General features: G+C 38.7%; 1 protein-coding gene across 2 annotated transcripts in view; it reads left to right on the top strand.

Annotated features, from left to right (window-relative positions):
- Nucleotides 1-22,311, top strand: part of CSGALNACT2 (chondroitin sulfate N-acetylgalactosaminyltransferase 2) — a 45,015-nt gene extending 22,704 nt beyond the window's left edge. For both annotated transcript variants that reach the window (XM_056120786.1, XM_056120784.1), the window contains exons 3-8: nucleotides 1,505-1,721; nucleotides 3,732-3,833; nucleotides 6,937-7,115; nucleotides 9,161-9,255; nucleotides 15,417-15,498; nucleotides 20,946-22,311. In XM_056120786.1, the coding sequence (XP_055976761.1) occupies nucleotides 1,505-1,721; nucleotides 3,732-3,833; nucleotides 6,937-7,115; nucleotides 9,161-9,255; nucleotides 15,417-15,498; nucleotides 20,946-21,238 (968 nt within the window). In that variant the 3' untranslated portion in view covers nucleotides 21,239-22,311. The remainder of the gene's footprint in view (nucleotides 1-1,504; nucleotides 1,722-3,731; nucleotides 3,834-6,936; nucleotides 7,116-9,160; nucleotides 9,256-15,416; nucleotides 15,499-20,945) is intronic.
- Nucleotides 22,312-22,752: the final 441 nt, after the last annotated feature.

The raw sequence follows: 22,752 nt of genomic DNA, 5'->3' as shown, positions 1-22,752 counted from the left end.
CCTTAAAAGAAAGAGGTTGAAGACTGTTGTATTTCACCGAGGGGCCATTAAGCCCTTCTATAAGAGATCACTGACGTGTTGTTAAAGGTTGCGCTTTGTGCGCTGTAAAAAAATATTTTCCTCTAGGATTGGTTGCCTCCTATTTTGAAATTCATCCAAATGTGGTGTAGTGCTCTTAGAGGGTGTGTAGTGTGTTCTGCCACTCAATTTCTTGGAGTCTGTGGACTCAGGCTGAATTGCTCTTTCACAAAAGGAAAGTCAGTCCTAACCACCTTGGCAAAGGTGTTAGGGGTCTTTCCTTTCCCTCATAGAAAAGAACTTTAGGAGAAGACAAAATAGTGAAGCAAGATAGTTTTTTTGAACAAAACTTATTTAGGAAAATGTGAGAGGAGAGAAAGAGAGGTATTGAAGTGTTCAAGAGAAAACGGGCTTCTCCAGATTGGGAAAAGCTAGCAAAGAGACCAAGATAGGCAAGCAAAATATATGTTCAAGGGAGAGCATGGCTTGAAAAAATCAGGTTTTCTTTATTTTCATCAAATAGTTACCACTATTAATTTATACTAATTTGTTGGGGGCTGGGGCTGGGATGGAGGGTCTTTTGTTGTTGCTTTTGTTTGTGATGCCCAATGGTTACTGAGAGCTCTGCACTCAGGAATTACTCCTGTCTGGCTTAGGGGACTATATGGGATGCTGGGGATTAAACCAAGGTTGGCTGCATACAGACAAACACCCTACCTGTTACACGATTGCTCTGGTGGCCCCTGGAGGGGCATTTAAAGCAATGTTCAAGGAAGGCAACCTGGCCCAACCAGGCAGGGAGAGTGCAATTCTAGGTCTATGGTGCTGGATAACACCAAAGTCACCCCATAGTACTTGCCGGTCAGTAGGGCTACACTTGGGGTCCTCCAGGGCTATACCTGGTGGTGGTTAAAGAGAGAGATCATTGCAGTGCAGGAATCAAACTGGGACCCCATGTATATAAAGCATGCACCCTGATTCTTATGTTAGCTTCCTAGCTCCCAGTTCTACCATTTAAAAACCAAAGTAAGTTAGGTAGGGCAGTGACTCAAATGTCTGGAGCCCATGCTTTACCTATAGGAGCCCCCAGTTCCTGAGCATCACCATGAGCGGCCTCAAATAAATATATCATGTAAAAAAGAATAGTCATTTGAAACATAGTCTACGAATTGAATAATATAGAGAGAACAGAACAGTTAACTTTCTGTTTTGTTTGGGTCAGTTTGACCCCAGGCAGACTCGGGACCATATGTCATGCCTGGAATTAAACCCAGGTCTGCTGTGTGCAAGGCGCCCGGGTGCCTTATATGCTGTATCATTGCTCCAGCCCCAGTAACAATTAGCTTGGATAATTATTTTCACAAATAGGGATCTTAAAAGCCCAGTAAATCTGGTTTCATATTTTGGATTTTTAAGAAAAGCAATATTCATGTTGAATTTGTGAACTTTAAATTTGTAAATCTTTGTTCTTAACTCTTTCCTTTAGGTTATTATCGCACTGAAAGAGATAAGGGCACACAGTATGAACTCTTTTTTAAGAAAGCAGACCTTATGGAATATAGACATGTCACCCTCTTCCGCCCATTTGGACCGCTTATGAAAGTAAAGAGTGAGATGATTGACATCACTAGATCAGTCATCAATATCATTGTGCCACTTGCTGAAAGAACTGATACATTTGCACAGTTCATGCAGAACTTCAGGTAACACTCAGGGCTTACTAATTTGGTACAGTATCTTCACTTAGCTTAAATATCTATTAATTCATAGACTACTTTTATAAGCTTTGGGGAACATTTTTTTTCTCAGGAAGTATGTATAGTATATTGTGTTGAACATGAAGTAAAATGATAGTCAATCTATTAGAAACTGACCTTTATAAATTACTTATTATTTATGTGTAAATTTGTTCCAGGATAAGTAGAATTTTTATAAATAAATTTATTGGAGCATAATTTACCTTCAGTGCAATAAACATATTTTAAAGATAGAGGTTTCATAACTTTTAATAACTGTATATTCAGGGTGCCCTGTCAGCCATGATATGGAACCATGTTCTCTCTCCAGGAAGAGAGAGAGAAAAAGTACCTGCCACAGAGAAGGGCAAGGGATGGGGAGAGAGGGAAACTGGGGACGTTGGTGGGAAACGTACACTGTTGAATTGATGGGTGTTGGAAAATAAATAAATATTTTAAAATAAAATTTTTCATTTTAAAATTAAATAAATTTAACAATTTCCATGTTTTAAATACTTTGACTTGCTAGTTTAAGTGCTAAGTTATAGTCCTTATACTCATGTTGAAATTGTTGCATTTAAAATCTAGTTGTTGTTCTGTACCAGAATATCTAGGAGTCATACTTCCAAATTATTTTTGCTTATTTGAAATAAATTGCTTGAGATCTGATTTCTTAAAATGTTTTATCACCTTTCTTATCATTGCCATCAGATGCTGCATTCTTTATAAAAGACGTTTTAGTTGTAGCAAATATATACTTCCTGACAATAACTATAATTTTTTACTCAATCTGAAGACAAAGTACTTCTTAAAAACTTGAATACTTTCAGTACCCAGTTCTTTTCCAGAGTGTTCATTTCCAACAATCATTATCATAGTCGTCTCAGTACCCAGTTCTTTTCCAGAGTGTTCATTTCCAACAATCATTGTCATAGTCATCTCTTCTATGTTCTGTTCTAAGTTCCCCAGCCCTCACCCTTATGGCTAGGTTTTTTACCATGGTACTGAGAGAAGGTGAAGTGAAATGCATGCTAACTTTTCAGATATAGTATTGCAAACCACAGTGAATAAAAAGGGAGCCAGGAGGGAAGAAAAGTGTCTGCAGTAGAGGCAGGCTGCAGGAGTTCTACTCAGGAGGGGTGGAGGGAAGCTGCGGACATTGGTGGTGGGAAATGTTCTGGTGAAGAGATGGGTGTTGGGACATTGCATGACTGAAATTCAGTCATAAACAACTTTGTAACTATATCTCAACAGTGATTCAATAATTTAAAAAATACGTAGCAAGAAAAAAATCTAACACTGTGGAGCAGAAGAGATAGTATAGTGGGTAGGACGCTTGCCCTGTATATGGCCAACCTGGGTTCAGTCCCCAGCATCTCATATAATTCACTGAGCACCTCCAGAAGTGATTCCTGAGCAGAGTCAGGGGTTGCCCCTCACCATCGCCAGGTGTGGCCCTAAAAATAAACAAACAAAACTTGAATACTGTTTAATTTTGAACTAGTTTTACTTATTTTCTTCAGTAGTTTGTAAATTTGCTTCTGAAGGTCATTCTAGAGAAAAGTTTAAAAAATATTTTGAAGTTTGCCAACATTGTTGGACAGACTGTTTTTGTGGCCCTGCAATGGTTATCTTCATTTACACATCGTCATTATCATGTGTTTGCTGTGATATGTTTAACAATTAAGCAAAGTTAATGCTATTATGCTTAAAACTTAAAAGTAGTAAGTAAAGGCCCTCCCGTTGATCATCGATATGCTCGAGCGGGCCCAGTAACGTCTCCATTGGAGACTTTGTTGTTACTGTGTTTGGCATATCGAATACGTCAGGGAGCTTGCCAGGCTCTAAAACTTGGTGTGATTTTTTAAAATAAGTAACAAGTAATTTATCTTCTTTGTTAAAGTTTCATGTGATTGCTTTCTGAATGAACATTCTAATATATTTACTTGAACGAACTTTATTTCCCCATTCTGTTAGGGATGTATGTATTCATCAGGACAAGCGAATTCATCTCACTGTGGTGTATTTTGGTAAAGAAGGATTGGCTAAAGTCAAGTCTATCCTAGAATCCATCGCAAGGTTGGTGAGCCATTCTTGATGATCTTGACATATAACATCAGAAGAATGAAAATTTCAGATATTTAACGAGTGAATAATCTTAAGTAACTACTGTTTAAAAGTTCGAAAAGCATGTATAGTAGTGATAATAAGATTCTCATTTCATTCCTTGGTTCACCCGTAACCCTAAATGATTAATCCTCCCTTAAGCTTTTGACAGTCTTGTATGATCAGGGTACTCTCACTCTTTTGCCCTCTGAAATTCTACATATTTACCTCTATTTATTACTTCTTCATAACCTTCTGTTGAACTCGCCCTGTTTCTAAATCCAGTCCCTACACTTCAGTGTGTCTCCTGAGCTTGTCTTTTACTTGTCACCTTTCTTTTCTTCCATTGTTCTAAGTTCCTTGTCACTCTGCAAATGATGCGTACTTAGGTTTATCAGTACAACCACCATCCTAAGAAAAATACCCAACTTGAGTCTGTAATACCCAGTAACTACTGTTAGATTTCTGCCCTTTCACAGTATAGTTATACTTTAACAAAGTAATTTTTATAGTACTTAGCACATAGTAGGTTCTCAGAGGTTTGAATGAATGAATTAGTAATTTTTATATACCTTGATTAATTATGTATCTTCTCAATCTTTCAATCTCTTTAAGTTATGACTCAAAATTATCACCTGTCTACTAATTTAGCTTGTTTTCCATTAATCTTTAATTACTTTCTTTAACCTAACATAAACATCCTTCTCAAAACAATCCTTTGATGTTTGTAACGTGTAAATATTTTGTAAATAAAATATGTGATAATGTAATATAGATTGTTTTTTCTGACACACCAACTCTGATCCTTTACTTGCTTCTTTACCTTTCTGCTAGTTGTGGCCATTCCTAAGAGTCCAGCTTTGGCCATCCTTTCTTCTCTAGTCGTTTAAGAGTCACAGAGTCCCATCATGTTCTTGGTATACTGCTCAGAACTCTGGAGTGGTTGAGTAGGACTGTACACAGAGAAGAAAGTTGCAGTGGTGTGTAAAAAAGGAAAATGTGTCTTCCCCTCCTCCTAGACTAAGTTCTCCTCCTCATGAACCTCTTTTAGTCTGGACTAAGACTGTACTCATGATCTCTTCGGCTTGATGTTTCCGAGTAGCATCTTTCACTCATTCTTTACTCCTAATTAGTCAGTTCCTATGTACTCTACAGGATCTCCTCTTTGTCTTCTTCATGCTGCTACCACCCAACCCAGTTTCACTTTGTTCCATGTCTTCCCTTCTTCCTTTTTTTTAAAAGCATTTTCAGATCACCTACTTAATGCCAAGCACACACATTGGTGTTGCAAAAGTTTTTCCTGCACTAACAGTATTCTGTGACAAATAGTAGAAACCTATCTTGAACTTAATTAAGGAAAGTTAATTATCAAAAAATCATTGATAGTTCCCCAAATCAAATAATTATTACAGCCAAATATGAGGAAGAAAACTAAAAATTTGAAATAAAACACTTGAATTTTACCAAAATTTTTATCATCTTATGTTTTTTCTTTGCTTGTCGTCTTCATTTTCATATTGCAGATTGGCTTCTGCCATAAGCTATTTAAAACTATTGACTTCCTCACTGATATCTGCTTTGCTAGCAGAGAGGAATGAGCTTTCTACTGGAGTTAAGGGGATTCCAGGGGAAGACTTGCCCACTCGTGAGCTATTCACTACGGGAAGGTGGAATGAGATATTGTGATTGGCCTTAGCTTGATTCTCATCCCTGCTCCTAGGAAGGTGGAATGAGATATTATGATTTGCCTCAGCTTGATTCTCAGCCCTGCTCCTCGGAAATTACTGTGGCTGATATTTTTATTAGTTTCTCCTCGTGATTTGGGGAGTAGGAGGTAGTGATAGAAAGTCTCCCTAGATGAAGATATTTATAGCCCGTAAGATCAGAGCTCTTAAAGTTTACTTCATGCACTTTTTGAGCCTTTGTGTCCATCTCTATTTCCCGTTTTATACTTTTTTAAAGAATAAACTTGCTAAATGGTTTTTTTTTTAATGGCGTTACCCAATGACAGATTTATTGTAGTCCGGCTTCAACATCAGTCCGGCTTCAACAACCTGGAGGCTTATTAAGACACATGTTCCGCTCCACCACGAGCATCTGGTTCAGGAGTTTAGGGTCTAAGAATTTGCACTTCCGACACATTGCCAGGAAAAGCTGATGCTGTCGCTGAGGGGACTTCACTGTAAGCACAATGCCCTGGTGGAAAAACCCTGAATTCTTGCCTTTAGGATATTGACGAAGCTCTTTAACTTCTCATGGAAGATACTCCTTTGCCTCACTCTCTTTCATTGTTCCATTTTAGGATTCTCTTAATCTTGCTTGTTCAATTCCTTTTCTCCGAAATACGTTCTTTTTTGCCTTTTTGCTTTTGATAATAAATTGAAATGACCTTTATACTTGTCATTGAATTCAGGATTTTAACCAAGACATAATTTTTGTTTCAAAAAATAACATTTTCTCTAACTATTCCGGACAAGTGATCTTTTATTTTATCTCAGAACAACATGCTGTTCATTCCTTTGGCAAGTATTTATTGATTTCCTATTCTATGAGGGACACTGTTTCCTTACTAGTAAACAAAAGCCTTGCCTTCATGGAGCTTACTTTCCAGATATGGAGACACTCAGACAGACAGAACTGATAGTACACAGGGAAAAGATTAAAGAGAAGGCGATGAGAGCTACTTCACAGATGCTAAAATGGGTTTCCTTCTGTTACGGGGACATTTGAGCAAAGACATAAGGAACTTGAAAAAAAGGTGTTCTTTGCATGTATCATTCACTTGAAATGCATTATTTAGTACCAAACATTGTGGTCATTTTTTCACGTGCAAATTATCTCCGCAATATACTTAAAAAATTCTGAAGGCACTGGCCTTTGCCAGTGGTTGCCTCAAATGTAGACATTTAGTGAATATCTGATTCTGATAATACGTACACATGAAGCTAATAACATATTTCTTTTTCTATATGAATGTAGAAGTATAAACCATTTTTTTTAATAAGTTGTGTTGAAGGAAAATAGTTGTTGAGCTTTAAGTGGGACTTATCATTTGTTGTATGTGCTTTCCTCATAGTGAGTCTAATTTTCACAATTACACGTTGGTCTCATTGAATGAAGAATTTAATCGTGGACGAGGACTAAATGTGGGTGCCCGAGCTTGGGACAAGGGAGAGGTCTTGATGTTTTTCTGTGATGTTGATATATATTTCTCAGCCGAATTCCTTAACAGCTGCCGGTTAAATGCTGAGCCAGGTGCGTAAATTGTGGTAGAAGAGCTGAGTGTAGAATTTAGAATGGTTATATCACATTCCATATTTTGAGTCAAGTTAAATAATATTTTCTCAAGTTACATTGGTCATAATGTAACTCGAAAATGTAAAAAAAAAGTGAAAATTTACCCACCTGAAATCTATACCCCTTCTGGCGAAATTCCAGTGCCTGCATTTGAATTCAAACAAAAACAAGAGAGGCTGGGAAGGGTGCTTGCTTGCCTTCCACATTGTTGACCCAGCGGTTTAGTCTCCAGCATCCCATGTGGTCCTCCGAGCTTGACCTCCAGGAATGATGCTTGACCACATTGCCAGGAGAAAGCCCTGAATTCTGCCAGGTGTATCCCAATATTAAAAAGGAAAACATACACAAAAAATAAAGGCTTGAAATTAGCAAAGAGGAAACAACACCTGTCAAAAAAAGAGCCAAACTGCACAGTTTTGTGAGAATCTGCTCTATATTACAGGAGAGGTTACACATAGGGGCACACACGTATGCATGTACACAGAGTTGTAAATACAAATATTTCTTATATTTAGAACAAAAGGCTTTAGAATTTTCTTTTTGGAATGATTTACTATATTTTGCTCATATTGCAGATGTTATTTGAAAATATCTGAGCAAATGACACTTTATAAAATATTGTATATGTTGAAAGAAAATTAAAATTTTTGTAGTAAATTTTTTGTAGAATTATTTGTTCTTACAAGTTATTAACTCTTTGTTAAATCAATTTGATGATAATTACAAATTCTAAAGAGCAGAGTAAGTATAGTTTGTTATACCAAGTTCTGTAGATGTTAAAGGAGATAGATGTACTTGCTCAATTAAAAGAAATTTTTTTTATCTGAAATAAATTTACCTCTGAGACTGTCCCCCCCCCCCTTGTATATGTTTTTCTGGGAGAAACCTCTCCAGGGTCGACTTCCATACTCTCTACCCAAAAGTCCTCATTTTGGACTAACAATATTCAGTAGCCTAACAATGATGTGCTGCTCAGTCCAAAGAGAGACCCAGGGGCCACCAGACTACATGGGGGTATAGGAGGCGGTGACCTTGTGGTGCCGCACTGAAACTTGGGGTCTTCTTAGCTATCTCCCTGGACCTCCTTAGTGGGTTTTAATTAAAAAAAGATGTGCACTCGTAGTGGCTGTTCTAATCAAACGACTGAAAAAATACTTAGGGGTCTTTGGTAGCTTTTGAGCACTTTCGTATTATCTCATCTGAGACCAATGGTAGCAAAAGATTCTATATTTAGAAGAGATGGGCTGGTTAGCCTGAAAGGTCCTTTCACTCCTATCACTATGAATGCTAATGGCAAGTGTATGTCGAGGTTATTACTTCTAAAACTTTTGTTTACCTCTCAATTTCTATATGTTAGTTATTCTCTATATATAATATGTTCATTGTACAATTATTAGGCTTTACACATCTGTGGTTTACTTTGAAAGGTGAATTTAACAAGTTCCTGAATTTCTTGGTTAGTGTCATAAATTAACATACATCTATTTTAAATTTAAATACTGAAAAATAAATTGAGCGTGTAATAAATGGTTGATAGGGGCTAGAACAACAGTACAGTGGTGGGGTGCTTGTCTTGCACATAACCGACCTTCATTCTATCTCCAACACCCGTATGGTCCCCTGAGCCTGCCAGGTGTGAACCCTGAGTGCAGAATCCTGTGCATTGCTGGGCGTGGCCCAAAAAACCTACAATAAAAATAAATAGCTAATAGCATCTTCCCAGAGTTAAAGGAAATACACCTGTGAAGGACCCTTTTGTATTGTTTCCTCTGTTCTTTTGCATTTATAGTTTGATATTGACTTATAAAATTCATGGTCTGTTATAAAATTATACATTAATTGAATTAACATGATATTCAATATCCTGAATATCGATAAAATACACTATCAGAATCATATATGATAAATATTTTAATAAGTTTGTATAAATATTGCAGTAAAGATAAGTAGTCCTTCATTTTATGACTTTTCTATGTAATGCAAACATATATTTTTATTTCTAGGTAAGAAGGTGTTTTACCCCGTGGTCTTCAGTCTCTACAATCCTGCCATCGTTTATGCCAATCAGGATGTGCCACCACCAGTGGAACAGCAGCTGGTAAGGCCAATAAGATCGTTTATAAGTTCCTTTATGTTTGTTTCACACGTAGAAAACAGTTAAAAATTTAAACCTATGAGCTGAATATAGTACAGCAGGCAGGATGCTTGCCTTGCATGCGGCCTCTCAGGGTTTGATCCCCGGCCCCTCATGTGGTTCCCCAAGTACCACTGGAGTGCAGAACCAGGTAGGCTCTGAGCACCACTAAGTGTTGCCAAAAATTAAGAGCTGTAGTTACTTAAACACTCTCATAGTCTGTCCCCTTTTCTCCAAACATTTTCATATTTGTGTTTTGGAATTCAGTAGTAGAGGGTGAGAGTTAACCAACAAAGAAAAACTTAATAACCCAGAGTGTGAATGTTGTATCACTATTACTGGCATTTTTTTGGTAATAATTTTTTATCTTAAAAAAACTTATTAAAACTACTAAATAACTAAGAAGGAGTAATAATGTAATGGATATAACATATGTTTTCTGACTGGTTCTCCCATTCCACACAGCAAGTTTTTCAGACTGGTCTCTCTTCTTCTAAAATTTGAGGGATTCTACATATATGCATGTTCCTTATATTATTGCTCTCTGCAGACATTTCTGCATGGCTGCCCTACAATCACTCAAAATCATTATGTCCAGAATCCAGCTCCACATTATTTCTTTCTGGGTCATCCTGACATGTGCTACCACTTTGGGGAGGATAGCTTCAGATACCCCAACATTCAAGACACAGCCTACTCTCATCCTTGGTTAAGTCTTCTTCTTTATTCCTTCCCATTCATTCACTTGATGACTTCTCTACTTTTGGGACTTGTATCTTCCACAGTCGTCCAATTTTTTTTTTTTGGTACATACTACAGTAGTTTACCCCATGATTTCCAGTTGCTGTTGTTGAAAACCATATACCTGAATCCCACAAAAATTTTATTAATTGAATTTTATTAAGTTAAAATTTAACTAATAAATTATATACCTGAATCACACAAAATTTTCTCAGAAAGGGGCTGGAGCATTAGTAGAGCAGGTAGGGCACTTGCCTTGCACACAGCCAGCCTGGGTTTAATTCCCAGCATTCAATAAGATCTTCCAAGAACTGCCAGATGTAATTCCTGAGTTCAGAGGTAGGAGTAACCCTGAACATTCATTGCTGGATATGACCCAAAAACAAACAACAAAAAATTCTTAGTCAATTCAAGATTATGGAGGGGAGAGGGAGGGAGAGATAGAAGCTGGGAGAGAGGTTGGTTGGGAGGGAGTTTGGGAGGTTGTTTTAAAGCTTAAGAAAGCATTTTCTTTGCCTTCAGCTTTCCATTCCCAGATTCTAACTGTTGCCTCCATAACCAGCCATCCTTTTGTCCCTTCTTATCTTGTTCTTTGTACTCCTTCCAGAGTTACTTTCTCAAAACATCATCTGATCACATAATCACTGCTCTGACTCTTCTTCAGAGACCTTCCATTGCCATTAGGGTAAAACAGAAACTACATGACTAGATATAGATGATTCTTTCAAATGTGGCCCTAGAGGTTCACAGTAATCTACTCCTAGGCCAGTCAGTCATCTGCAATCTTGAGTACTAAAACTGACGTGAAAGCTAGTTTTATATGGTCTTAGAAATAGGAATTTTAAAAAAGAATTTTTTTTTTTAAGTATTTAGTGGTACATGAAAATCAGAACTCCACTCTAGCTAAGAACTCTGTTGGCTGGACCCTAGAATAACAGAATGTGGAGAATGAGAAACACATTGCCCACAGCATGTCATTACTTTATTTTTTTAAACATTTTATTTTTTCATCTGTAACCTGTGATTTACAATACTATTAACAGTAAGATTTTAGACATATGACACAAGTTGTGGATCATAATATATGGTCACAGGCTTCACAGAAATTTCACAGTTTCCCCAAATCTACCCTCTCTCTCGTCTTCAGATGAGCCAGACTGTCATTCTTGAAACTCCCAACACTTACCATGCCTCACTTTCCACATAGCACCATTCAGTTTCACTTAGAAATAGCAGCCAGATGTTCACTTTTTGTCCTATTATGAAATCCATTTGCGTCACTGATTCTGTTATATCCTTATCCCGTCACTGTATCATTACCTTTTTGTAGGAAGGCCTGTTCTTCTACAGAGCCTTTTTCCTTTTTCTCTCCTGTCATGACATGCCTCCTCTAGACTTATTACAGAACCACCATAATAACATCACTTATCTTTTCTTTTATGTAGAAATACTGCTGTTCATTCAGCCATTGATTAAGCTGATTGAAGCAGACATGAACTCTGCATTACTTTTTCAAAAATTCTTTAATTTTTCATAAAGTTGTTTACATTCATTATTTCAACACCAATCCCACCATCATTGCACCTTCCCACCACCATTACTTTGAATCTTCCCACCGCCACCCCAGCCTGCCCCTTAGGCAGATGCTAAATAATTTACTTTGTATTGCTTGCCATGAATAGTATGAGGTATCACACAGCCACAAAAGTACCCGTGCATTCCTGGAATTCTAAAATTTTTAAATATTTGGGTGCGGAGGCACATCTGTGGTGTGCTGCTCTCTTCCAGGATTCATTCGTGAGTTTCTGAATCATAGCCATTAATATGCTCAAATGTTGCCCAGACACAGTTCTTGGGAATGACTGCCAGGAAAGCAGAAATGCGAGGAGGTGGGAGGAGGTAGCCCATTCCCAACTCCATGAAATCTGTATTTTTCAGTCACTGGTTCCACATACCTGGGTTTTTCAGCAGATTTATTCTCATGTGTGGGGGGCTTGGGGCGAGCCTGTGAAGCTCGGACCATTAGCGTGGCAGCAGTTGGGCTCTGGAGGTTTGCAGCTGCCAGGGTTCATATGGGGCTGAGGGACATACCTGCTGAGGGACATGCCTGCCCCCCCCCCCCCCAGTTGCCATATGAAATCAACTTGGAATGGCATGGGGAGACATCTATGTGGCATGCTGCTCTCCTACGAGATCCATTTGTAAGTCTCTGAATCATGGCTGTTAATGCACTTAAATGGTCTACTTTTGTTCTCTTTGGAAGTTTATTTATGGATATCTGAAGCAAGGCCCATAAATGAACTTGTATAGCTGAACCAGAAATGGTTTGTGGGCATGACTCCCACATACCTAACATTTGACCATTTAATTTCTTGGGAAACTTGGTCCCAAGTTGTTGGGGTCGGGCCAAAGGCATAGTGGCAATTTGGGGGTATCAAGAAGTCAGAAGGCACCATCAGACTGCTGATGCACTCACCCTGCAGGTACAGGTTGACCTGCTGGGCAGCACTGCACTCCCACTTATCTTTTTTTACACACACACACCCCCAAACACACACATACACTTTACTTAAACACCCTGGTTTACAAAGTGGCTAATGATGATTTGTTATGGCATTCAGTATTCCAACACTAATCCCACCACCAATGTCACCTTCCCTCCCCCATTGTCTCCATTTACCCAACCACCCCTCAAGCCTGCCTCCATATCAAACCCACAAAAATTAATTTATGTTGCTTGTTACCAATAAATTGCTAACAGAATGATCAAAAAATATTTCCTTAGAAGAAAATTGGTGAAAATTGTATCTCACCATGGGGACATTAAGTTCTTATCTGAGGGATCATTAAGATGTTGTTACAAATTAAGCCTTCTGTGTTGCTTTTGTTAGTCAATCTACATTACATCCCATCCTATCTGATGTCTTACTACTGGATTATCAGTGAATATGCCTGTGCACTCCAGAAAATCCAGAATTTTTAACTGTACAGTCCAGCTAGAGTTCATTTTTTTCCTTCTTTCTCCAAATAGTATTTATGTATGTATATATCCAGTCTTCTTTATTCTCATCCTTTTTTTTGAATCACCATGAGATACATAAAAATGGGGAGAAAATAAGAACAGAAATTTTCTCAAAGATACATAAATGGCCAAAAAGCACATAAAATAGTGCTCTACATCACTAAACATCGGCAAGGTGCAAATCAAAACAACAATGAGATGTCATCTCACACCACAGAAACTGGCACATATCCAGAGGAACAAAAACAACCAGTGCTGGTACTGATGTTGTGAAAAAGGAACTCTAGGGGCTGGAGCAATAGCACAGCGGGTAGGGCGTTTGCCTTGCACGTGGCCAACCCGGGTTCAATTCCCAGCATCCCATATGGTCCCCTGAGCACCTCCAGGGGTAATTCCTGAGCGCAGAGCCAGGAGGAACCCCTGTGCCTTGCCGGGTGTGACCCAAAAAGCAAAAATAAAATAAAATAATAAAAATAAAAATTTGTAATAAAAATTTTTAAAAAAAAAAAAAGAAAAGAAAAAGGAACTCTAATTCATTGTTGGTGGGAGTGCCTACTGGCTCAGCCTTTTTGGAAAACAATATGGGCATTCCTCAACTAGAAATTGAGCTCCCATTTGACCCAGAAATACCACTTCTGAAAATATACTCTGGGGGACAGAAACACACTGGAGTTAAATTTTCAACTTAAGGCAGTGGCTTTGTGGTGAGGAAGTGACTGCCAGGGCTTCAGGAAGTATAGGGAGGGAGAGGGAGTAGCCCATCCTGACTTCGAGAAGGCCCAGACATCACTAGACTAGCCCTTCTTGAACCTGGAGCCTCATTCTCTACTCTTGTGCTTTCTTTGTTCTTGCCACAGGTATTTTCTTACTGTTTGTCAAACACTCCAAACACGTTTCTGCCTCAGAGCTATGGTACAGACTTGTCCACTTTGTCTGGAGAGATCTCCTCCAGGTATTTGCATAGCCCCATTCCATCAGAATCCCGCTTCCAAGGATAAACCTTGGAGAGGCGGACCCTTATGGAGTTGTTACATTCAAAATAGACTTTTTTTGTCTCTTGTGTTCTCTCCCTACCCAACTCTAGTTCTTTTCCTGGCATGTAGAGCCTGAGAAGTATAGATTTGCTATTTTTCCCATGACAATGGATGGTCTATAATGTCAGGGACTTTGTCACTTCTCTTTACTTCTCTTTTTCCACCTTCAGATCCATATCATAAACAAATACTTGTTGGATATATGAATAAATAAATAAGGTTTATCATGCTTCAACTTTTATTTGGTCTGGGGGCTTGGTATCATCTAGGCCATGTTATACTTGAGCTTGATTTTAAACTTGGTCTCCATTGTGATCAAAAGAACTACAGCAGTTTCAAACTTGATCTCTGCACCCTATACCTGGATTATCAAACTTATTCTTTAAAGGACCACATAGAAATATTTTACATTGTATGGGTCATACAGTGACTGTATTCCCCAAAATGACAGACAGGTTCAGGACAGGTTTAGCTTCGTTAGCCATTGGCTGATTCTGGCCCTATGCCAGCTCAAAAAAGCAAGTGTCTTTTTAAGTAACTTTCTCTGAAGAATAAGAAAAACTTGATTTCCAAAGTTACAGGGCTGGAGCGATAGCACAGCGGTAGGGCGTTTGCCTTGCACACAACCAACATGGCCAAGCCGGGTTCGATTCCTCTACCCCTCTCGGAGAGCCCGGCAAGCTACTGCGAGGATCTCGCCCGCACGGCAGAGCCTGGCAAGCTCCCCGTGATGTATTCGATATGCCAAGCACAGTAACAACAAAGTCTCCAATGGAGACATTACTGGGCCTGCTCAAGCAAATCGATGAACAGTGGGAGGACAGTGACAGTGACAGCTGCTCTCCTTTTAGCTCATTGGCCTCTACCTTTCCCAGTGCATGGTAGTAAACTAATTCTTATAGTAAGTGGAATGAAATTGTCCACTTGTATAGAGTACAGCATCAGTTTGAAACTATAAGTAGAAGGAGCTTCTCTAACAACAACCAGAAAAAAGATCCAAAATCAGTAAGAGGGAAGTGTAAAGGATAAGATCTACTGCATATTGATCACAGTGAATTATTGTATATGTTCATGTGACTATTGCCCTCCAAAAATGTAAATCCTTGAGGTTAGGTATTGCTTTGATTATCATCATCTCAGTGTATGCCTTGCACTGGCTTGATTTCAGTTACATTGAAAGTGGCAAAAGTCTTTTGAAAGTGGCAAAAATCTTTTGCTACATGTGATTGTCAGTCACATAAAAGAAAATATTTGGAAATATTTTAATTTTGTTGATTAAAACTACTTATACTTGTTGATGGGTTAATTTTTTATTTACTTTTTTTAAGGTTCACAAAAAGGATTCTGGCTTTTGGCGAGACTTTGGCTTTGGGATGACTTGTCAGTATCGATCAGATTTCCTTTCCATTGGTAAGTTTACTTAATATGTAAGGATAGAACTTGACATACTTATCACAACTTCTTTTTGGCTTTTTGGGTCACACCAGGGATGCACAGGGGTTACTCTTGGCTTTGCACTCAGGAATTACTCCTGGCGGTATACGTGGGACCATATGGGATGCTGGGAATTGAACCTGGGTCAGCCACGTGCAAGGCAAACCTGCTGTACTATCATTCCAGCCCCATTATCACAACATTTTAAAGGTACTTTTCTATGGCTCTCATGTTAGATTTTTTTCCCTGTTAAATTACATCTGAGATTAACTGACTGAAAGAGGAGTCTGAGGATCTGAAAGGCAAGAGTTTATAATTTCTTTGCAAAAATGAGGCTATAAAGATAAAAGTATAGTATTCACTTGTTTAAGACTCAAAACAGTAGTTTTAATGCACCTGTTGACTTACCCATATTTTGCTTCATTTAAAGTACTCTTTAACAAAAGATAGCTTCGGTTGTTTGCTCACGGATTTTTTTTATTGCAGGAAGTAATCTTGTATTATCACGTCTTAGGGCTTTATGGTTTTTTTAATTAGAGATAAAATTTCCTTTAATTGCCTACTGAGCTATCAAGTAAAATCCCAATACTGAAAACAAATAAGCAATCAGTTGCTCTCTCTTTGGTTCAGGTTGTATTGGGGGACTTGGAGTTGCCGCCTAGTCCTCCAGCCTTCTGAGCCAAAGAGTCTCGAAGAAGAATCTGGTCCAAACCTCCTTCACCCTGCCCCAGCTGCAGTCTTACCCAGAAAAAAAAATTAAATGTCAGAACATAGTTTAAGAAAACAGACTGAAATCTGATTCTGTGTTTCCTTATACATTCATTCATTCCACTTTCATTTTATCTTTTTCTTTTTTAGTTAAGCAAGGTAATTTTTATTGAATAGGGCTCACTTACAAAGACATGGGAGGAGTGAGAGAGGAATACATGTTCAAGAGAGAACACAGGGCTTCTACAGAATGGGAAAAAAGTAAAGAAACGTAAGTCAAGCAAGCAAGATACATGCTTAAGGAAGAACAGGGTCTTGAAGCGTTCACGTCATTCACTTTTTCACAGCTTATTAAAATGTATTTTATGAGGGCCTGAGCAATAGTACAGCAGGTAGGGCATTTGTCTTGCATGTGGTCGACCTGGGTTTCATCCCCAGCATCCCATATGGTTCTCCGAGCCCGCCAAGAGTGATTCCTCAATGCAGACCCAGAGTAACCCCTGAACATCACCAGGTGTGGCCCAAAAACAAACAATAAATAAAATTATTTTATGTTATTTATAATAGGGTATATCTGTGCCGTTTTCATTATTAAAATAGGTCATTTGTTTCAGAAATTCAAAAATTCCTCCACCATCTATTGATTGATTTGATTTGATTTGATTAGATTTGGGTACCAGACCTAGCAGTGCTCAAGGCTATTCTTGCCTCTGTGCTCAGGGATAACTCTTAGTGGGTTCAAGGAATCATATGAGGTGCCACAGAATGAATCTTGTACCTTCTGGCCACATGTGAAGCAAGCACCCTATCTATTGTACTGTCTCTCCAGCCCCAATCATATATTTTTATAATTGTAACTCTTATACAACAGGAAATTCCTAATAATAAAAAGACTACTAAATAAAACTAATGCATTTTCTAATTTGGCTGCTTTCTAGCCTGTTGTTTTTCACTGCTCCTTTCTCATTTTCTCCTCCTACCCCATTAGATGTATGCTGGTGCAATTATATTTCTCATTTCTTTGAGACTGTTCATATTTCTTTATCTTCTTGAACCTCCTCTCTTCTCCTTATACTTACTTGATCTATCTTCAAGTTCTGACTTACTTTGTTAGTTCAGATTTACTGTTGAATTACTTTTATGAAATTTTTATTATAGCACTTTATAACTCCAGAATTCGACTGCTTTGAAATCTCCAATTAAAACCAACATCTGGGCACTCACAGAGAATGTCTGTTGCTTGCTTTTACCTATTGTATGGCTCATACATTTTGTTTCTACCTATACCTCATAAATTTTTTAAAACTGGACATCTTAGGTAATGTGGTATTTCTGAATATTGATTGTCCCCCTGTCTCCAGTGCTTTTTTACTTTGCTTTGCTTCTTCATTTATCGATCAACTTGGCTCTACTATTTTAGTGACTTGATCTCCCCACCTCCATCCCCAGCAATGTGTTACGCACGGGGCCATGTGCACTGTCATCTGGGAAGTCGTGAGATTTGTTGCTTCACATGCCTCTGTTGGTTTCATTCCCACCTGTTAGACTCCACAGATTGCTTGCTGATTGCTCTCTTGCTTTTGAAAAGGCTCTGGGGCATCAATTGCTCCAGAGCCTGACCCAATGAATTGAGCCCTTTATGCAGGATTCTTTTGAGTCAAACCTTTGAGATTTGTTTGGACCCCAGGCGTGCTCTCTTGCTTTTTCTCTCTGGTAAACTATTTGGCCCACATTTGTTGCTTCGATGGGGAAGCGACCAGTCCTCCTTTAGTTGCTTAGCATCAGAATCCCTTTCTTCAAGAATCCACTTATACCTGAACTTCTGCACACCTGGTTTGAAGCCAAGTCCCTTTCTTTCAGAAGATCTTTATGAAGTAATTTGTTCTTAGGGACAGCCTGAGTCTCAGAGCTGAGTGTGGACTCATAGCACAAGTACTTTATGAGGAAGATCTGGGTGGGACTCAGGGACTGCAACCCCTTGCTAGCATGCTTGGATGCCACACCTAGAGGGAAATCCCTGCCTTCTCAGCAACCCTGGTTTAGAATTGAGCCTCTTGTTGGTCTTCTGTTCTTTTCTCTCCTTCTAGTGCTCTTGTTATATATGTTACATCTTTTATGGTTATCCTGTTCTTAGATGTTCTTTTGGGGGTCACTTGGCATTTTGCTTTCAGGGGTGATTTTGCCTCCCCCCACACCCCCACTTTCTTTCTCTTGGCTTCTCAGTTTTGGAAATAGAGACTTCTGTTGACATGGCCTCAAACTCAGAGATTATTCCTCTAGATTCCAGTGAGCTTCTCAAAGCTATTATTTATTCCTGTTACATTGGTTTCTATTTTTAGCATTTCTCCTGAGTCTTTCTTTGAATTTCTATTTATGTTACTTAACTTTTTCTTCCATACCCATTTCTACCTAGAGATATGGCAACATACTATGACTAACATACCAAGCCTGGTGATTACAATATTCCTCAGCTATTGCTCAGAATCTCCTTCTGGTGTTTGATGACTCTTCAGACTATACTGTTTGCTTTTTGCCAGGTGCTCCTTGGTTGCTGCATTGCTGCACTCGGGTTACTAGGTAAAGGAAGCTGCAGTAAATAGGTGGTAAAGGGAGGACTGGGGAAGAAGCTTTCTACAGTCCTATGATTAGGTCTCAGTTCCTTAACACGTTTGTGCATCTCAGCCATGAACTTCTCAAATGTTTCTCAAAGTACAACTGCATAGATAGGATAGCAGAAGTGAAATTTACTGCATTTGGTCACATATCCCTTTACCAGACTGGTTAAGCTTGTAAAAAAAATGTTTCCCCCAGAGGCAGGCCTTGTTAGGAGCAACAGAATGCTCTAGCATTTTTCCAAAGTAATTTTCTCTTCTTGCAGGAAGCAGTGGGGTATTTTTTTTGTAGTCTTCACTTGAGTATATGGTAGAATTCATTGAGGTGAAACTCACAAAAATCTAAGTGAGCTCCCCACCTATACTTAGAGCCCTTTAGAATGTGGGTGTTTGTTTTGGTGGAGGGTAATCTCCAAGCAGTGCCCTGGTATGTTGTGATTCCCTTAGCCATCTGTGTCTCCAGTTTTAGGGGTAGCTATTTGCCTTACTGTGGCCTTACTTTGGGTGTCTGAAAAGACTTGTAGAGTTTTTTCATTTGTTCAGCTTTTTACTTGTTAGGACAAAGTGGCCACTTCTAAACTCTGTATATCCTAAACTAGAAACAAGGTTTCCATTTAATTTAATGTAACTACACCATTCTAGTATTTAAAGAGCTCATTCATATTTACTAAGATTACAATCCAGAATTTGCGAGCTATTGTAACACTGTAGCACTGTCCTCCCGTTGTTCATTGATTTGTTCATCAATTTGCTCCAGCAGGCCCAGTAATGTCTCCATTATGAGACTTGTTGTTACTGTGTCTGGCTTATCAAATACGTCACAGGTAGCTTGCCAGGCTCTGCCAGTGCCGGCGAGCTTGCCAGGCTCTCTGAGAGGGGAGGAGGAATCGAACCCAGCTCAGCCGGGCCGGCTGTGTGCAAGGCAAAGGCCCTACTGCTGTGCTCTCTGAGCTATAACACTTAATAAAATTGACTATTTTTAAGAGATCTGATGCATTATTGTCATGATTTGGAAATCTAGCTCTTAACTGTTTTTTTGCTCGGTTTTGAAGAATTTGTTTTTAGGCTTTCCTAAAAAACTCCACATGGTTTGTTGTTCCTTTAACTGTTAGTTATTACTCAGCTTAAGTCATTTTGAAAATAGTATCAAATTTATCCTCTACTTCACATGTCTGCCTACTGTAGTTAACCTGCTCATCACACTACCAGAATTTTTTTTTTTTTAGGAAAGGTTAAAAGTGACATGTTGCCAGATATACTTGATTCTTTGTAAGTTCTTGATTGAGCAGTCCACACTTAATCACTTCTTCCTCAAGACATGTTCTTGTTTTAGTTTTGGGGTCACATCCAATAGTGTTTGGGGGCTACTCCTGACAATGCACTGGAAACCCTATGGTGTTAGGGATCAAACTCAGATCTCCTACATACATCCAGCCATTTGAACTATCTCCCTGGAATATTCTTTGGACTACTGCGATAGCACATGCTCTAGAATTTTTTCCATCCTCTGGGACTGTTTCTTGGTTTTCAATTTTTTCTTTAATCTCTTGTACCTTCTACTTATTTCAAGAAGACATATTTCTCTGCCTCTGCTTAACCTCCAGATGTTGGTACTTAGCATTTAGACATGGGTCCTGTTTTCCATCTAAAGCTGCTTCATTCCTATCAGTTTAAATCATATATATCCACTCTCAAATTTTTATCTACAACTTGGCTGTTTCTTTCTGTTTCCCCATGTGGAATATTTTCTTAACCCAGAAAAACTTGTCCCCATGTATACTAAAAAATAAATAAATAAAAAAAATAATGGTGAGATTGTGGTTTACATTTTCTTTACTTGATTTTCTGTTGACTTCCTATAGAACTTGGAAGTTGATAAAGTATTCTAAAATATTTAATCTTATTATGATATTCTCAACAACAGAACTTGACTTCCTGGGTGAGCTGGTAATGAACTTCCAAACCAGGACATCACCCTCTGTATCATGTGTCTTTAGGAACGTACATGCCACCTTATTGAAGCAGAACATTCTAGTGTTTATCAGATTTGACTGTGTTGTGCCTTCCAGGCAGTTATCTACAGTGTCAGTTTCGGTCCTACAGGTGGATTTGACATGGAGGTAAAAGGATGGGGAGGAGAAGATGTTCATCTTTATCGAAAATACTTACACGGAGAACTGATTGTGATTCGGACTCCAGTTCCTGGTCTCTTCCACCTCTGGCATGAGAAGCACTGTGCTGATGAGCTGACCCCCGAACAGTACCGCATGTGCATCCAGTCCAAAGCCATGAATGAGGCATCACACTCACACCTGGGAATGCTGGTCTTCAGGGAGGAGATAGAGACTCATCTTCACAAACAGGCATACAGAACAAATAGTGAAGCTGCTGGTTAACATAATCGACACTTTACGCTGAACCACAAACCAGCACTATTTACTTAGCCTTAATCCCAGTTCCAGATGCAGTGCCTCTTTCAGAAACATACCTATCTTTTATGGATTTTGACATCAGTTTAACTTGACATGGGGTAGGGGGGGGGGAAAGCAAGGGTTTCAATGCAGAGCTTGTTTGTGAGAATAAAATGCTATGGAATCATTGACAAATCAAAATCTGCTATTCCAAAGGTAGTGTTTTGGTTCTTTTTCCCTTTTTTTGGAGGTTCTGTCATTTTTTCTTTTTTTTAATTGAGTCACAATGAGATACAGTTACAAAGCTTTCATGGTTGAGTTTCAGTCATACAATTGAGTTCCAGTCATACAGTGATTGAACACCCATCCCTCCATCCATTGTGCATTTTTCACCACCAGCGTCCCCAGTATCCCTCCCGCCCACCACCCCATCCCACCCCCTGCCTCTGTGGCAGGCACCTTCCATCTTACTCCTCTCTACTTTCCAAAAGTAGTTTTAAGTTAGTGCTAACAAGGTGCCCATGTTTTGATGTATCTTTGTTGCCTCTGGGCTTCATGATGGAGTGTGTTGATCTTGCTGATAGCTGATCAGGGAGTGTCTCCTAGCAGAGAGGAATGGATGGAATATATGCAAAAGGGCTTTTCCTCTTCTGACCACTGAGCTAACCTGCTTGGTTTTTTTATGAAGATATTTAGTCAGTTGCTTGAAGAATCCTTGTTTACTGAAGTACAGATAATTAAATGTCATATCTGAAATACCAGTCAGTTGAGAAGACAGAAATGTCTTTTAATGTTGTTCAGAATATCTTTTTAATCAAAAAACACAATACTTCAGGTTTTGATCTATGACTTGTTTAGAAATACAATGTGTTGTTACTTTATCATGTTCAGAATTAGTCAAATTTGCTGTAGACTATTTTGAAAAAAGAAATAATCCTAGAAATGTCTTTAAATGAGCATTTAATTATGTTAGAGCACAGTACACTAGAGATGTCTGGAGAAAGTGTACGGGAACCAGGGCTACCTCAGGGTCGTCTTGTGGTAGTTCAAAATAGCTAAGCATAGCATGGGTGTGTGTGTGTGTGTGTGTGTGTGTGTGTGTGTGTGTGTGTGTGTGTGTGCGCGCGCGCGTGTGCGTGTGTGTGTGTGTGTTCTGCTTTGTATTTTTTCACTTTGCATGGATCCATATGTTTTTTTTATTATGTTTTTGCATCATTAAAATATTTTGAGTTGAGAGTTTGGCCCAAGGAGAAAAATACTGAGGCATACCATACCATCATGTGATATGAGAAAAGAATAGAGGAAGATCTGGGTGAAAATCTGAATTACAGAATATTTTAGAGAAGTATGCTACTTGCAGATGTTTTCAGTGAGATAGGATCTAGGTACAAGATAAATAAATTCTATTCAAATAAAATTCTGTTATTTATTACACGTGGATCTTTTACCATAGATAGGGTCAATTACTAAGTCCAGAAATTGGAAATAAGATTAAAGCA

The sequence above is a fragment of the Sorex fumeus genome, unplaced genomic scaffold (genome assembly GCF_029834395.1).
Source record: "Sorex fumeus unplaced genomic scaffold, SorFum_2.1 ptg000043l, whole genome shotgun sequence".
NCBI classification, from domain to species: domain Eukaryota; kingdom Metazoa; phylum Chordata; class Mammalia; order Eulipotyphla; family Soricidae; genus Sorex; species Sorex fumeus.
This window is presented reverse-complemented; position numbering and strand designations above follow the sequence as displayed.